The 17006-nt window shown below is 47.0% G+C and overlaps 1 protein-coding gene and 1 long non-coding RNA gene across 2 annotated transcripts in view; both read right to left on the reverse strand.

Annotated features, from left to right (window-relative positions):
• Nucleotides 1–10626, reverse strand: part of ACER2 (alkaline ceramidase 2) — a 32452-nt gene extending 21826 nt beyond the window's left edge. Inside the window, exons 1-3 of the mRNA XM_081803022.1 lie at nt 10374–10626; nt 1791–1905; nt 914–1055 (exon numbers count right to left, since the gene is read on the reverse strand). Of these exons, the coding sequence (XP_081659148.1) occupies nt 914–1055; nt 1791–1905; nt 10374–10481 (365 nt within the window). The 5' untranslated portion in view covers nt 10482–10626. The remainder of the gene's footprint in view (nt 1–913; nt 1056–1790; nt 1906–10373) is intronic.
• The window catches only part of LOC145717028 (uncharacterized), a 560651-nt gene that overhangs the window by 21826 nt on the left and 521819 nt on the right, over nt 1–17006 (reverse strand). The window lies entirely within an intron of this gene.

The following is a 17006-nucleotide window of genomic DNA, read 5'->3' on the forward strand; positions in this document are numbered from 1 at the left end:
TATATATATGGATCCATATAAAACACAGTGTCCTACAGAGAAATATGTGTGGGTCATATGTTCTAGGAGCATTTCTCATCTTTATGAGGTTGACTCTCTTCGGTTCCTTCAGATATTAACAAACCTCATACAGCTCCTCAGAAAGGCTTTCCCTGACCAAACTCCAAATGAGCACCCTATGTCACCTCTACCTCCTTTCCAGCTTCATTTTTTTATCAGAGCACTTATCCTAACATTGTATTGTTTGTTTGTTCACTGATTTGTAGCCTCCCCAACTTCAGTATGACCTCACTGAAGGCAGAGTCTCTATTGTTTTGTTTAGTGCTATATCCCAGTGTCTGGAAAAAATGCATAGTAAGTGTTCAAAAAAATATTTACTGGATGAATAACCATATAAGCATCCCTTCCTGAAATTCTGGATTTCTAGCTTGGAGGGTGTGTGTGTGTGTGTGTGTGTGTAGATCTCAGCAGAGGTAAAACCAATACCATTTGACAATCATGGGATCTACAGCTACAAGAACCAATTCCTTAATGGAATTTTACTATAAACTTATCAAATGGTAGAACTGGATTGGACTCAAGGAAATGTTCTAGCAGAAAATCAAAGGTCTCTGAACTACCATTCAGTAATTTCTCCGCCACTGAAAATCTTTCCACTTTTGTTCATATCCTATAAGGGAGACATTTGACCATTTACCCCTAATATCCTATAAATTCTTTGCCAAGCATATTAAAATTCCCTCTTTCGTCAGTTTACGGTCTAAAAGAATAAACAACCCGTGGATATTAAACAAGTATCTGATAAGCTCATCATAAGGGGAGGCTCCATTGTGTGCTGTTTTCCTGATACATACATGGAGATGTTGGGTGCTGCACTCAGCAGTAAATACAAAACCGTTTAACACAAGCTTACCTGTCGTTCCGAAAGACCTTTGGTAGATACCTTCTGGGGAACCACATGGCCAGAGCACACATCAGAACCCAAAGGATTGCAAGTTCATCGAGCATCTGACCCAAGAAACTTAGGGTTGCATGGAAGTAGACGGATCCAATTCCTAGAATCAATTACAACCAATTAAAAAAAGGTCATCACAGAAGAACGGACCCACAAATCCAACACACTGCTGAAGGCCAGCCATTCGACCAACCACGGTCACAATCACCAGATCACACTCTCACTGAAAGAAGAAGCTGAAGGAAGAAACACACACCACCTAGACAGGCAGCCTTGAAGCCTAGAAAGAGGATTGCAAGCAGGGCCCCAAGATCAGCACATCAGAGCTTGAATAATGCCAGTTAAACACTCTGTCCTCCTCCAGGAGGCTTCGGGGGAAGAGGCTTTCAATAAAAGTCAACATTCTCTCACTGTTGAGAATTCCCAATCTGCCTGTGGAAGGAAATGGAAATTATACAAGCATTTCCCAGCACAATGAAGGATCAAACATCTAAACATTTTTTTTCTCGTTTTGATCCACTAGACTAAAGTCTCATCAGAGCTCAATCGCTTTTGTGTGATTTTCTTCAGAAGTCCTCAGAAAACAGCGCTGGCACGGCCCCAACAGCTGTTAGAGAAATAAGCCCTCACGTGCCATTAAGTGATCGCTGGCGTCACCCCGGGTGTCCAGCCCGTGTCCAGAGGCGTCCTCCTTCTGGCATCAAAGCAAAAATAAAAGTTCGCTAAGACGTCAGAGTGACTTTGGTTTACAAAACATCATGTTCAAATAGGACAGGAAGTGTGCAGAATTCCATTTCCTCCCTCTCAGCCCCTGCTCGAACACGAATCCACTTACCCACTACAACTAAGAGCGTCCATATTAGGTAGATCCCACTGTTGAAGCATGTTGCGTACTGGCGAAATAAACACATGCAGATGGGCGGTAAAACGAAAAATAAGACGTTGCTGATCTGGGGGGAGGGAGGGGGGTGGAAAATGAAAAGATGAATATTAAGGGGCAAAAAAATAAAGCAGCATGTTCCAAATATGAGCTTTGCAAACTGGGATGAATGTGGCCACACGTCTTGTTTAAGCTCTTATATCTCTTTTTTTTTTTTAACTGCAGATACAGGGAAATTTAAGCTGCCTTTATGGCCATTTGGGGGATTCTTCCCATCTCTCTGCAGCATTTTAATAGCTGCTCCCATGATCAGTCTATGAAAGCTGCCCAACCCCCTCTCTGGATTCCAAGAATCTTCTTCTTTTTCTGCACAAGACTAACTGTGAAGCATTTTGATCTACTTGCACATACATTTTTAAAGGTAAGGCCCGCACTAAGTAATGGTAAAAAAATAAAGCTTAATATGGAGGTGAGTACTAGACATCCCAGCTCCCCAAAATTTTCTGCTAGCAAGGCCAGCTTTTTTCTCCAGCGCCCACACAAAGGCAGGATGCTTCCAGGGTCTGCCTTTGTCAATTTCTTCCCCTAATCAAAGCTGTTTTTAGGTAAAGATCAAACTTTCAGATTTTAGTGTGGATTTAAGCCTGTTATCGGGCGGGGGAGGGGGGCAGTTGGCTTTTCAAAAAAATATATCTTCTCTAATATATTCAAATTACTGTCATTTCAACACCTAATCACTATTTAAATATCATTAACGAGGTATTTTCCATTCTGTTGTTCACATAAAGCTGAGTGAACTTCATACTTGACAGCCTGTCTCTATCTGAACCAGCCGTATTCCACATGCTTAACAACTACAGGTGCCTCGTGATGACCATACTGGCCCACGTTAACTCTGGAACCTCCCCTCTAGTTTTTGTTTTTATTTTTTTTTGTCTTTTTGTTTTTAGGAGGTCACAGCCAGCTCCCCTTTGTTTTCCCAAATTTTTTTAAATCAAGGGAAAATTCACATCACACAAAATGAACCATTTTAGAGTATACAATTCCATGTCATTAAATGCCCTCAGAATATGCAACCATCACCTCTGTCTAGTTTGTTTGTTTTTTTTAAAGATTTTATTTATTTATTTGACAGAGAGAGAGAGACACAGCGAGAGAGGGAACACAAGCAGGGGGAGCAGGAGAGGGAGAAGCAGGCTTCCCGCCGAGCAGGGAGCCCGATGCGGGGCTCGATCCCAGGACTCCAGGATCATGACCTGAGCCGAAGGCAGATGCTTAATGACTGCGCCACCGAGGCACCCCTCTTTGATAACTTTTAAAGATTTTATTTATTTATTTGACAGAGAGAGACAGCGAGAGAGGGAACACAAGCAGGGGGAGTGGGAGAGGGAGAAGCAGGCCTCCTGTGGAGCAGGGAGCCCGATGCGGGGCTCAATCCCAGGACCCTGGGATCATGACCCGAGCCGAAGGCAGACCCTTAACGACTGAGCCACCCAGGCGCCCCACCTCTGTCTAGTTCTAAAACCTTTTTATCACCCTCAAAAAGAAATCCTATACCCATTAAGCAGGTACTTTCTGCTCCCCCTCCCCCACCCCCACCCCCACCCCCCTCAGCCCCTGGCAACTGCTAATCTGCTTTCTGTGTCTGAGTTTACCTATTCTGGGTATGTCATGAAAATAGAATCACACACTCTAGGACCTTTGTGTCTGGCTTCTTTCACTTAGCACAACAGGTCTGCAGTTCATCCACATTGTGGTACATACAGTACTTCCTGCCTTTTTGTGGCCAAATAATATTCCATCGTCTGAAGACCACACTGTTCATCCGTTCACTCATCGACGGATTGTTGTGAACAGGGCTGCTATGAACATTCACATACACGTTTTTGAGGATTTGTTTTCTTCTGGGCGTATGCCCAAGCTGGTATTGCTGGATCCAATGGTAACTCCATGTTTAACTCGATGAGGAACCACCAAGCTGTTTCCCACAGTGGCTGGACCACGTTACCTTCCCACCAGTCATGTACAGGGATTCTAGTATCTCTACCACTCTGCCAACGCGTGTGCCTTGTCAGCAGTAAGCTGTCGGTCGTTATTACTATCATAGCCTTTAACGTTCCAAGGAATCACTTAAAGGACGAGAGATCTTCAGGGGTAAAAATGAGAGCATTTCAAGACCATCCCTTGTTTGACAAGGGGCAATGCGTGAGCACCCAGAAGGGCTCCCTAGGCTGGCCGAGGTCAAAGAGGCAATCACCCACAGAGCAGTGACCCACACTGAGCTGTTTCCCCTGCCCAGAGCTGATTTCCCCCTCCAAGCCCCCCCCCCGCCCCGGCCACACTCTGACCTCCTTGGCTTAACTCCTCACTGGTTCTCTAAAAATTCTGACTTATCCCGCATTGCACACCTGTGATGTGATTTAAATGTGGCTCCTTTTGTTAAGCAGAGAAGGAAGGAAAGGGAGAAGGGAAAATGGAATTATTATACCAGAGGTAACTCAAAACCTGATCTTTCTCCTTTCTTAGGCATAAATGTGTTCAGAGAAGGAAGGAAAGGGAGAAGGGAAAATGGAATTATTATACCAGAGGTAACTCAAAACCTGATCTTTCTCCTTTCTTAGACATAAATGTGTTCTCCTGTTTCATTCTGTAATTTTTTTAAAGTCTCCTTGCCATCCTCCTCCCAAGGGATAATGGTTATCCTCAGATTCACAGCCTTCGAGTCATCTTCCTTGCATTTATGTGAATACATATATATCTCACATAATAACATTATCGCTCTGCCTTCAACAATAGGCTACGCAAACCTTTCCCCCCTAGTTCAGATAGATTGACCTCATTTGCTGTAAGTGCCACACATGCGAGCGGTTTATCTAGTCCCTCCCCAGGGGAAGGAGCCCCACTGTACAGCCCCTCCTACAAAGTTAGGGGGGGTAGGACTGGGTTTGCTTTTTACCCCATCTTCATTGCCTCAAGTCCTTGCAGTCTCCCTTACAGGTGCAACCATCTCCTGCCAAGCCGACTCCCAACAAGCTGTTGACTTGTGTTCTTCACTTTTTTTTTCCTTTTTTTTCCTTTTCAAATTTGTATTTAAATTCTAGGTAACATACGGTGCAATGCTGGTTTCTGTGTTAATCACGTTTAAATGTTTAGACACTACTCACAAAGGCATGAAGTCGTTCATTACACCTGCGGGAAAGTCATGGGACTTCAAACATTTTTTTCTTAATGCACATATTAAGGAGTCCAACTTAGAAGCACCATTTGAACATCTCCCAGATAACAGGGAAATCACCTTATTGCCTCTCTGTAGCCCTGCTACCAATGACGGCCGGCCTCTACCATGCCTTTTATTTATTTATTTATTTTAAAGTATGTTATGTTAGTCACCATACATTACATCATGAGTTTTTGATGTAGTGTTCCATGATTCATTGTTTGCGTATAACACCCAGTGCTCCATTCAGTACGTGCCCTCTTTAATACCCATCACCAGGCTAACCCATCCCCCCACCCCCTCCCCTCTAGAACCCTCAGTTTTTTTCTCAGGGTCCATAGTCTCTCATGGTTCGTCTCCCCCTCCGATTCCCCCCCTTCATTCTTCCCTTCCTGCTATCTTCTCTTTTTTTTTTTTTTAACATATAATGTATTATTTGTTTCGGAGGTACAGGTCTGTGATTAAACAGTCTTACACAATTCACAGCGCTCACCATGTCTTTTTAAAGCCCTCCATCTATGGAAAGGCAAAGACCAAATCAGAGGGAGATTCTCTCTCCCCAAGACAAAAAGAGGAAGGAACTCCGAAAGAAATACAGATAAGCAAACAAGTCCTGGTTAAAACACACATTCAGTGGCTCCATCTCTTCTGAGAAATGAAACTAACAATTGTGTGGGTCACTCAAGCTGAATAGTTCAGCCAAGGGTATTTTTTTAAAGCCTATTGCTTTGGAGAACTAATTTGCTTAATGTCTGCAGAGCAGATTTTTTTTTAATTAAAAGGAAACCGCAATTTTAAAATGTATTATTTCCTTAGAAAGTTCCTCATTCCACGAATTCCTCCATAACATGACACCAAAATAATCTCAGGAACAGACAGCAATCTCCTCCCAGTGCATGGGAGGGTGCACTTTCCCAGGCAGAGGGTAAATGCTGACAAAGCAACAGGCTGTAAGATTTTCTGAACAGGAGGTTCAGAAACAGCTAAGGGGTATTCCCCTGGCTGGGTAGGCGGTCTGTGCATCTTGACTGTATGCAGATTTCTAATCCTCCATTCCATTGCTCCCCTCCTGCCTCTGGGATGACCAACTGTCCTGGCCGGCCTGGGACTGAAGAGGGTTCCCCAGGACATGGGGCTTTCAGCTTCAAAATCGGGCAAAGCCTGGACAAACCAGGACAAGTTGGCCTCCCCACTCAGAAGACTTCTTGCGAAATTCCCCCACAGTACACCAAGCCCATGCAGAATACTAATAATACCCTTGCCAATTTGTACATCCCTCTGGTCTGGCCGTCACTACCCAGATGACCATTTGCAGGTCTGGTCTCTGTGTCAAGCACACAGTAGCTGCCCAGTAAATAGATCTAGAGATGAACAGAGACAGGATATAGGTCATTCTGCCCTACAGGGACATGGGCTTTAGCATATCAGGACTACCTTCCTTATCTTCATGGGTGGCAGAGCTCCTTGGGAAAGGCGACAGATGATGGGCTGGTTTTATGCATATATTTTGCTTCAAGACTTTTTTTCAGCACCAGTGGATTTCCTCCTGAGCCCCTGAGTCCCTGCCCAGCAACAGAGTCCCCAAAAGCTAAGCCAGTGTTAAAAAGCAGACGCTACTTTTCTCTAAAGCAGTGCGTTCTAGAGTTCTTCTCTTCAGTGTGACTAGAGCCTGGAAATTTAAAACATAAAAAGGAACTCAAGTCAATAAAATTTGTATGTGGAAGAAACAGTACAAAATGTGCAGAAGCAAAAGGCGGTGGAAGAACATGACATGTTCTTGGAAGGGAGATCTGGGCTTGGCTGAAGCAAAGGATGATGACAAGTCTCGAGGCAATAGAGATTTGCAGGGCCCCAAAGCAAAATGCTTTGTCCACCCAAACACTGTCAGTGGGTGTATAAACCAGGGTACTCTCTCTGGTGGGCCATTTAGCAATAATTATCAGACTTTAAGTAAACACTCTCCTTGTCCTAGCAATTCCCTCTAGAGGATTCGTACTTGTAGAAGTACATCCAGATGCATATATAAGGATATTCATTGCATCACTGCTCAGAAACCAAATTGAAAGCATAAAACAAACTGCCCTACGTGTCCATCAATAAGAGGCTGAGTGGGTGAATAAATCACGGTCAATCCATTAAATGGAACACTGATTAGACATTGTAAAGAGGAAGATAACTCAGAGCCAATATAGGACCATCTCTAAGATCTATTAAGTGAAAACATCAAGAGGAGTTTGTGTAGTATGATCTCAACTGGGTTAAATAAAAACTTAGATATTGTGTGTATACATTATACATACATATTTTATATACTCACACAAATGCATGTGTTTTGTACAATGCCTGAAAAAAGGTCTGAAAAGATACACAAAAACAGATTTTTCACTTTATAATTTGCCTGCTCTGAATTTTTTACCATGACCATGCTACTTTGTGAAAATTAGTAAGTGGAAACCTCCCTGAAGTAGACTCAGGATGCAAGAAGGGAAGGCTCCCAATTACAGACCCCTAACAGAAGATTCCCCAACAGGAACCAATGGTCTATCCCAGGCCCCAACAGGGAAAGATGTACCTTGTATTTCCCATAAGAAATTCACTACCCCTGCCACTCAGCCAACGAGAAACAATCACCCTGAACTCCCCAGTTCAAAACAACCCCTCCCGACTTCCGCCTTTTCCATAAGATAACATTCCTCTCCTTTGTTTGTTGGTCTTGCCTATGGCTTTCCCATAGCTTGCTTGTCCTGAATGGCAGTTTTCTTTTTCTGAAATAAACCCACGTTTGCTGGTAAAGTAACTTATTTTTAAGGTGAACATTTTAAAATACAGAACAACTATAACAAAAAACTAAACAAACTTTTTCATATCCAACATCATGAGTTTTATCCTGTAGTTCATATGGTCCCAATGCAGGAGTTTCCAGTTAAAGAATGGCTCAATCATAAACATCTGTGCTGCGCAGAATAAATAAGTCAAAAGGAGCTATATGGCATTTGCATCTTCAGGAGGAGTATCTTTGTAGAGTCAAATGGACCGGGTTCTAACTCTAATTCTGCCATTTTCTTGACCTCAGCAAATTGCATCATCTCACCAGACCCTGGTTTCTTCCTTTTATCCAGTGGATCTAATAGTGAATGCCCACCACTGAGGTTGACTGTACACTGTGCAGCAGAGGTTCAACACCTAGCAAACAATTCATGGTAGCCAGTAGTGACTGAAGTTGTAGTAGTGATGTGCTAGCCCCAAGACCCGTTAAGAAGGTTCTAGATCCTGCTCCCAGTTCTCCCCTGATTTTATATCTTCAGTTCCTTAACCTTTCCCTCAAAATTAGTAATGATGTTTCTAAAATGGATAATTAGATCTGCGGCCTTCCTACGAGGATTTAATGAGCTGTTTATCACCATGTAATAGTTCACTGTCTTCCTCAATACAAGAGAGAGATAAGCACGGGTTTGTCCTGTGATAAGCTTCAGAAATAAGTAGGGCCTGGAAACAGAGAGAAGGAAACCGTTTTCGCTAAGCTCTTTGGACCTAGACTCAACAAAGTTAGGTGACCAACTACTACTCTGAGGTTTAAAGCTCTCTGCAGGGCTAAAGCAAATTTTGTGGTTTGTAGGAGTATTCCAAAGAATAAGGCCTGTCAGAAGGACCAACCAGGCTCATCACCCACAGACACTGCAGCTGAAGAGCGACAGTTCGTTTCTAAAAAAGACCTTGGCACTCACTCCACAACAGCTCCAACGGGACTAGATTAAAAGTAAAAACAACATAAAGTGTCCCCCCTCACCCAGCACTCTGGGGCTTTTCAAGACAGGCACAGAACAGCTCTAAATGAACTTCTGGCCAAGGAACCAGGTCTGACTCTCAGCTGGCCTCGGTCTCCACAGGTCATTATCTTGCTGGGTGTGTGAGAACTTGTCCCCAGCCTGTCATTTGTTCCTTAACTCTCTGGTGAAATCCTTAATAGTACTCTCCACCTTATAAAAGGAGAAAGTATGGCTACGGAAAGTACCCAGCCATCCCCAGGCCATCCTGTGTGCCCCCCCCCGCCCCCATCTACCCCTAAGAGTAAACTCTGAAAGGGGTTCAACAGGTGAGCTGTAGCCACCTCCACTAGTCTTTCACAGGATCTATAGACAGCAGAGGGCCAGGCTTTCTTGAAGAACTAACCTGGTCCTAATTAAGAAGCAGGAGTGTTTGTGAGGGCAGAAGGAGGGACAGTGCAGACTTCTGGATTGTGCCGGAAACATGAGTATGACCGTTCCCTTCTCTATAGTTCAGTTTCATCATCAATGAATGAAAGGGCTGGGACAAGCTCATGGGAGATCCCTCCAGACGGACTCATGCCAAGTATATTCTCTCCAGCATCTCCAAGGAGAAAATCCGAAGAACAACCTCAAATTCACAGTGACTTGTAAACCAGGAGTTCCTGTTTTTGTGTGTGTGTGTTTGGGCAGCCGCAGAAATGACCATGCAGAGTCTTCTATTTGGTCTGAGAACCCAGAGCCACCGCACAGCGAGAAGAAGAGGCATTTCCTGCCAGCATCAAGCTTTCCCTCCCATAAATACTAACAGCACACAGGCTACTGCAGTGGGGAAGTCTCAGCCTGCCCGTAGCAGGGACCGAGGCAAGCCCACGAAACACGCACACAATCACTCCCAAACTTCCCGCTCACTCCCCAGGCTTAATCACTGGAGAGGGCGCAGGCCTGGGGGAGTTGACTTGGGGGCTGGACTGAGCCTGGGAACCAAAGGCAAAGAACTAGGAACTAGTAGCAATTAATGTGATTCTGGCCAAAAGTAACTCGACCTATTATTGGTGTATCAGTGGGGCGGGGCCCGTCAGCACGGCAGCAGTGGGCCCTGCTCCTGAGACCTGCCGGCGGACTCCCTCCTCCCGCCCCCCCCCCCCACCCTCCAGCAGGTATTCAGGGAGAAACCGCACAATGCGACCCAAGTGCGTCACGCCACAGAGATCCTAGGGGAGGAAGGGATTTGTCCCGGCGGGTTCACCAGCCCCTGAGTCACCCACCTGGGCGAAGGGCTGACACGGACCACGGGCTTCAGGACAGGTGCCGGTCAAACAAGACAATAGAGCCATCAGACGGAAATGACAAGGGGAGGATGAGCCCAGATGCCGGGATAGGGACAGAAAAGGACAGATGGAGAGCTGGAAGGAGCGCAGAGGAGGGGGCGCGCGGATTGACTCTGGCCCTGGAGACAGCATACCCCAAATACACGTCCAGGTTCCAGGCGCAGCCACGATTAGTGGCGGTCCCCTCCCTCAAGCCCGCCTGCCATCCCCGCTCCCGCTCCCGCACCGTGTTGTAGAACTCGGCGATGGCAGGCACGATGGTGTAGTTGTCCTCGCACCAATCCACCTCCGAGCTGCCGGCCCGCAGCTGGTCCCACCAGTGTGGGATGCTCATGGCCGCTGTGGGGCATTGGAGCAGCGGCTCCCGCAGCCGAGAAGAGCCCAGGGCTACTGCTGGACGCCGACTGCAGCGGCCTCGGCTTTACACGCGAAGAGTCAGCCGCCGGATGTGGCGCCTCCCCAGCCGGCCCCCTAGTGCTCCGCTCCGCCTGTTGGACGTGACTCGCTCGTGGACCCCTCCCCCAGCTCCGCCCCCTGGAGGGGAAGGCGAGGGTAGGAGCAGGCCACGCCCACCCGAGGGGCGGGATGCATGTGGGAGGAGGGGCAGTCCGGAATCGGGGAGCTCCAGGCTCCAGGCAAGTCTGGATACCGCGGCTACCGCTACGGCAGGTGGCAGAAGCCTTGACGGCCCGGCCCGGTGCCTGCCTGTGCCTGCCCACGCCCAGACTCACAGGCGCCACGACTCCCCCACCCCCCCACCCCCACCCCCACCCCCACCCCGGAGGATCCAGGCCCCTGTGGACTCTCAGGGAGTTTGCACTGATCTGGCTGTGCCCTGCGTGGGACGCCCGTGCTCACACTCAAGAAAGAAAAGCCCTCAGTCCCTCTGAAGCCCGTAAGGGTTTGCTTGGCAGGACCCAGTGCCATGGGCTAGAGCAGGAAGACCTTGCAGGCTGGAGTGGCCGGCTCGATGGCTCACCCCCCCACACACACAGCCTCTGCCACCCTCTGTTCAGTAGACCACTTCTGCAATTTCCAGGACGCTCTCGGTCCCCCGGACTCCAGCCTTAGGGCTTTAATCCGGTCTTCAATTAAACATAGGGCGAAACTTTAGCCATAGCAACACTCGGAGGACGCGGTGTGGCAGGTATGACATCTCCAGGACATCCAAAGTGCAAGAGATGATATGTACAGCTTTTATGATACGCCAGGCACTGTTTGAGGAGCTTCCACGCATCACTTCCTTGCTGTTGGGGGGGGTGGGGAATCCTGCCAAGTGGGTTCTATTGACAATGCCGTCCCAGCCTGTAAGGCAGCGCTAAAAATCAAATTTACGCCTGATGATCTCAGACCTGCTGGTGACTATTTTGCTGCTGTAGTTTCTAAAGCCAACACTGGGGCGGGGGTTTGAGGATTACCAGGTCAGGACAGTGTCAGTGGCAGAAGGAGCTTCTGGTCAGCAATCCGTGGTGCCTGGCACTAGCCTCTGTTTGCTCGAACCCGCATGGTGTTCTGAAGGCCAGCAGCTCCCAGGCACTGCCCTCTCTAGGCCTGACTGTCCAGGGGAACCCTGGCTCGTGCCCCAGTGTCCATCAGCAGATACCCACACAGCCATTTGCAGGCCTCCCCAGATCTCCAGAAACTGCATGCCCCAGCTCCTCTGTTTGTCTCCAGAAAAATCCAGCTCTCTTCCCCTGGGGAGCAAGCCACACTCCTTCTTTCCTCTGTCCCAACTTCTGTCCTCCTCCTAGACAGCCAGTTCCACAGTCCTGGAACCCAGATCCATGGGTACCTTCTCCTAAGGTCGGGATGACTCAGGCCTGCAGGACACCCAGTGTGAGCTGGCCACTTCAATGGGAGGGGGAATATTCCTCACCGCCACAGAGGACATTTATTTTTTTTTTTAAGATTTTTATTTATTTATTTGAGAGAGAGAATGAGACAGAGAGAGAGCATGAGAGGGGGGAGGATCAGAGGGAGAAGCAGACTCCCCGCTGAGCAGGGAGCCCGACGTGGGACTCGATCCCGGGACTCCAGGATCATGACCTGAGCCGAAGGCAGTCGCTTAACCAACTGAGCCACCCAGGCGCCCCACAGAGGACATATAATCAGCCAATTTCTCCATGCCTCACAGCACTCCCAATTGTCCAACACCAGTTTTCCACATTCTACTCCTTCCAGTACTTAAGGTGGAAACATGTCTGTATTAACTCTACTGGTGTAAAATACACCATTATTTTATATACCAGTGATTCTCAAAGTGGGTTCCCCTTTCAGGGGATCCACAAGGTGAAAACTCTCTTCCTGTGAACACGGCAACATGATCTGCCCCTTTGGATCTCATTCTCTCACCGGTGCACATTGGAGCTTTTCAGAGGCTAGGTGATATCATTATCTCTCTGGCAGCTAAAAGAATCTGTGCTTGTGTAGTCTATGGTATTAAAAGTCTCTTTAAATTTTGAATATGAGGCGCACCTGGGTGGCTCAGTCTGTTAAGCATCCAACTCTTGGTTTGGGCTCAGGTCGTGATCTCAGGGTGGTAAGATCAAGCCCTACATGGGGCTCAGCGCTGAGCATGGAGCCTGTTTAAGATTTCTCTCCCTCTTCGTCTGCCCCTCCCGCTCTCACACGAACATATGCACTCTCTCTGTCTCAAAAAATTTTTTGAATATGATAAATATTGATTGATATTTCCACATAAAGGAAAGAATTTTAGGATCCCCAATGTCCAGTATAAAAGGAGTCCTCAAATCAAAAAGGTTGAGAGCTGCTATTGGAAAAAAAGATGTACCCAATTAAACTCTTTGTAATGGTTTTTTTTTTTTTAAAGATTTTATTTATTTGACAGAGAGAGACACAGCGAGAGAGGGAACACAAGCAGGGGGAGTGGGAGAGGAAAAAGTAGGCTCCGTGCTGAGCAGGGAGCCCGATGCGGGGCTTGATCCCAGGACCCTGGGATCATGACCTGAGCCGAAGGCAGACGCTCAACGACTGAGCCCCAAAACTTTTTGTAATGTTTTTTATCTTTTAGACTTTTTAAGTATATATTGAATGAGCGCTTTTAGACTTAGACATGCTTATTTTATATCACTCTTGTGTGTACATAAAAAGGAAAATATAAGCACAATAAACTATTAAGGAATTCCTATAATCACACTCAGAACCTCTGTTCTTTTTCTTTTTCTTTTTTTCAAAGATTTTATTTATTTATTTGAGAGAGAGAATGAGAGAGAGAGAGCACATGAGAGGGGGGAGGATCAGAGGCAGAAGCAGACCCCCTGCTAAGCAAGGAGCCCGCTATGGGACTCGATCCCGGGACTCCAGGATCATGACCCGAGCCGAAGGCAGTCGCTTAACCAACTGAGCCACGCAGGCGCCCCTCTATTCTTTTTCTTAGTCATTTTTCAGCTGAGTCATTGGTGTCCTCGTGTTAATTACCAGGCATTGGTGATGCAGCATTTTTTAATTTCACTTCACTCCTGAATGCTTCCAAACCTGGTGTACATATTTTGATGCTGGAACGTTCTTGATCTTACCTGAAGGTTGCAAGGGAAAGTTTTCAGACAATAGGCATCATGTTTCCTTTCCAGACAGTCCTTAGGTGATTTGTTGACAGAAACGTGGAGATTACAGTTGCCAAGTCATTCCACCAGGATTAACCACTGAGTTTATGCACGTTCAGGCACTGCCAACACATCTTGACCCCCACTTGGCCAACCGTGATTATAAAATGCCACCCACCTTAAGGTGTACCTGGATTTCAGGATGTTACAGTGCAAAGCATTGTGACTTTTAGCACCACTGAAATACAGAATCCACTGGATATAAATCCTCCTTCTGCAGGTCCTGCTAGGGAATGATGAGTTTTCCTCCTACGCAGGAACTCTTATTGGCAATGACCATCCTAGTTCAAGATCAAAACCAGCCACCTGGGTTTTAATTACAATTGCACAGAGAGACAGTGCTAAGCAAAGGCCACTGGTGAGCAGCGTCAGGGACACAAAGGATGTTTCTCCAAAGACACCAGTGTTGGTCTTCTTGGGACTCTGTTAAAGTGTTTTTGATGCTGTCATCAACTCTCCCCATTGTTGTCATTTTTTTCAATGAATATAACCTAATAATTTAACATTAGGACCTACCATTGGCCATTGATTTTGAAATTCATTTGTATTAACAATATACCTTAGCAACCACCTTCAGTGGTTGAACAGAAGACTCTGATATCAGGTGTAAGCAGAGAGCTTGGGGAGAGCGGGGTGGGGGATGGGACCGCCCGGAAGAGGCCACGGCTGAGTTCTGACCGTGCGTTTGCTTGTGTTGCTTTTGGTCCAAATAGGAGTCAGGGGTACAGATCCGTGAAGAGCAGGTTTAAGGGAACTACCCCTGCAGGGAAGGCAGGGTGCCATCATCTTCTCTTTTTACAGAGTTTTTTAACTATGTTTCTTTGGTCCAAGTAAATATCTGATAATAAATATCCAGTTCAACTGGTTCTACAAGTGGAAATCATCAAGTCACAAAGTCTTCCTTGGAAAAAATTGCAGGCACCAGCGCCAGTGAAGCACGAAGTGCATGATCATGGATGAGATTTTCTGCATTTTCCTGTCTGGCCAGAGTTTCTCCTCAGAGTCTTGCTTGAGGCTCATTGTTCAGGCCAGTGATTCTCAAAGGGCCGTCCCCCAGCCCAGCAGCAGCACCTAGGAACTTCTTAGAAATGCACATTTCTAGGTCCATACCCCAGACCTATTGACTCAGAAACTCTGTAAGTGCAGTCCAACAGTCTTAACAAATCCTCCAGGAGATTCCAACCCACGTTCCCCTTGGAGAACCACTCTTTTAGCCGAGCTGCGGCAGGGCAAAACTCCCCTATGGACAGGATGCTTTGTTTCCCTGAAAAATCAAATCCAAGCCAAGACTGTCGCCACTAGCAAAAGGAGGATGAAGACAGGAGCCCAAGAGAGACCATCCTCTTTTTCCCCTGGTCATCACCAGGAAACCAGGGGCTCAGAGTCTGCTCGCCCTCTTCAGTTAGGAGGGAAACAAGAAAAGTAAGCAAGGATTTTTTTTTTTTTTTGGATCTAAGACAAAGTCTCCAGGCTCAGAATTGTGGCTGCAGGAAGCAGGGATACCCAGCCCCCCCCCCCCAGTTTTTATTGGATGTCTAATAGTCCCTTAGGGGGCGCCTGGGTGGTTCAGTCGGGTTAAGCGTCTGCCTTCGCCTGGGGTCATGGTCCCGGGGTCCTGGGATCGAACCCCGCATCCGGCTCCCTGCTCCGCGGGAAACCTGCTTCTCCCTCTCCCTCTCCTGCTCCCCCTGCTTCTGCGCGCTGGCGCGCTCGCTCTCTCACTGTCAAACAAATAAAATCTTAGGGGAAAAAAGGTAGTAGCCTTCTGAAGACTCACGTTTTAAAACATAATCATCATACCATTATCAACATCTCTCCCAACCAACAATAATTCCCAATATCAGCAAATATCCAGTGTTTCCTGTTCCACATTTGTCCTAAAAAATATTTGCCTTCTGACGTGGGATTTAAACAAAGGCTACACATTGCAACTGATTGTTAGGTTTCAATAGGAAATCCGTACGTTTCTTCTCCAGCTTTTGCTTAAGACACTGGGTGGCCATGAAGAGTTTCCTTTAATCTGAGTCTTACTGATTGCACCTGCATGTTAGCTCCTCTGTTCCCCACAGCATCGCTACTAAAACGTGGAGGAGCAAGTATCTGCGTCACTTAAGAGTTCCTCAGAAATGTAGAATCTTGGACTCCACTCCAGACCTACTAAATCAGAATGTGCATTTTTAGCATTTTTACAAGATCCCCAGGTGACTCAGCTCCTGTGAATTGGTAGTGAGAGCCAGAGTTTTGGTTTAGGTTCTGTTTTTCCCCCCTTTAGGGAGGCAACAGCGCTTATTATTTCTTAACCGGGCACACCTGCTCCTCTCTCGCCCGGTGGGACTGCTCAAGTCTGCGGGGACTGGCGCGTCCCTGTCCCTCAGGCCTCCGGAAAGGTGGCCACGCCCGAGGCTCCGCCTCCTGCACGCCCCCCATTCTCTGGTCCCGCCGCGTCCGGTGAGCACACCTACCCACAGGGCTCTCAGGGCTCTCTCTGCTCATCGTGTTCGAATGTCTTTTTGTCTAATCCTGACCTGCCCTTGGTCTTTCAGCTTGCCTTCTCAGCTGCAAAGAGAACAGGTCTTTCGTGGAGGTTCACCCTGCACCTTTAACTCAACAAGTCCAAGCCTCAGTCACAATTTTCCCTCCTAGCTTCCCTTTTGGGTCAGTAACCTGGCCATCTTCTGATCGCTCAGGCTAGACTATTTGAAGTGGTCTTCTGTTTCCCCCCTCTTTCATGTCCTACCTCTTATTAGTAAACTCTTAATTCTCCTGTATTTGTCAGCCTTCATTAGGTTATGCTGGAGTAAAAAACAGTCCCCCCAAAATCTCAGTGACAAGACTGTTCTATTTGTTTGCTGACATTCTAAGTTGGGGTGACTGCAGTTCTGCTCTGCTCCACGTGTCTTCTTCATTCCAGGAGCCCAGGTTGAAGAAGCAGTCCCGATCTGGCATATGGCAGAGGGCACCGAGGAATGGCAGAACTAGGGATCGATTTCAAAGACTCTGGCAGTCACGGAACACACCCATTCCACCACATTCTATTGGTCACAGCCAATGACAAGGTCAAGTCCCCTGACAGTGGGTTAGGGAAGTGTGTTCAAGTATCTGGAATCAATAGTACAATCTATCACAACTCCTTTTTTATATCTGAATTCCATCCCTTATTTCAATTCCCTTTCCCCCGGCCTTAAACTTCCCTTCTCTCAGCATAAAATCCACCTGCTCTGGGAAGCCTTTCCTGA

This window comes from Leptonychotes weddellii, chromosome 14 (genome assembly GCF_054177405.1).
Source record: "Leptonychotes weddellii isolate Sample4059 chromosome 14, ASM5417740v2, whole genome shotgun sequence".
Classification (NCBI taxonomy): domain Eukaryota; kingdom Metazoa; phylum Chordata; class Mammalia; order Carnivora; family Phocidae; genus Leptonychotes; species Leptonychotes weddellii.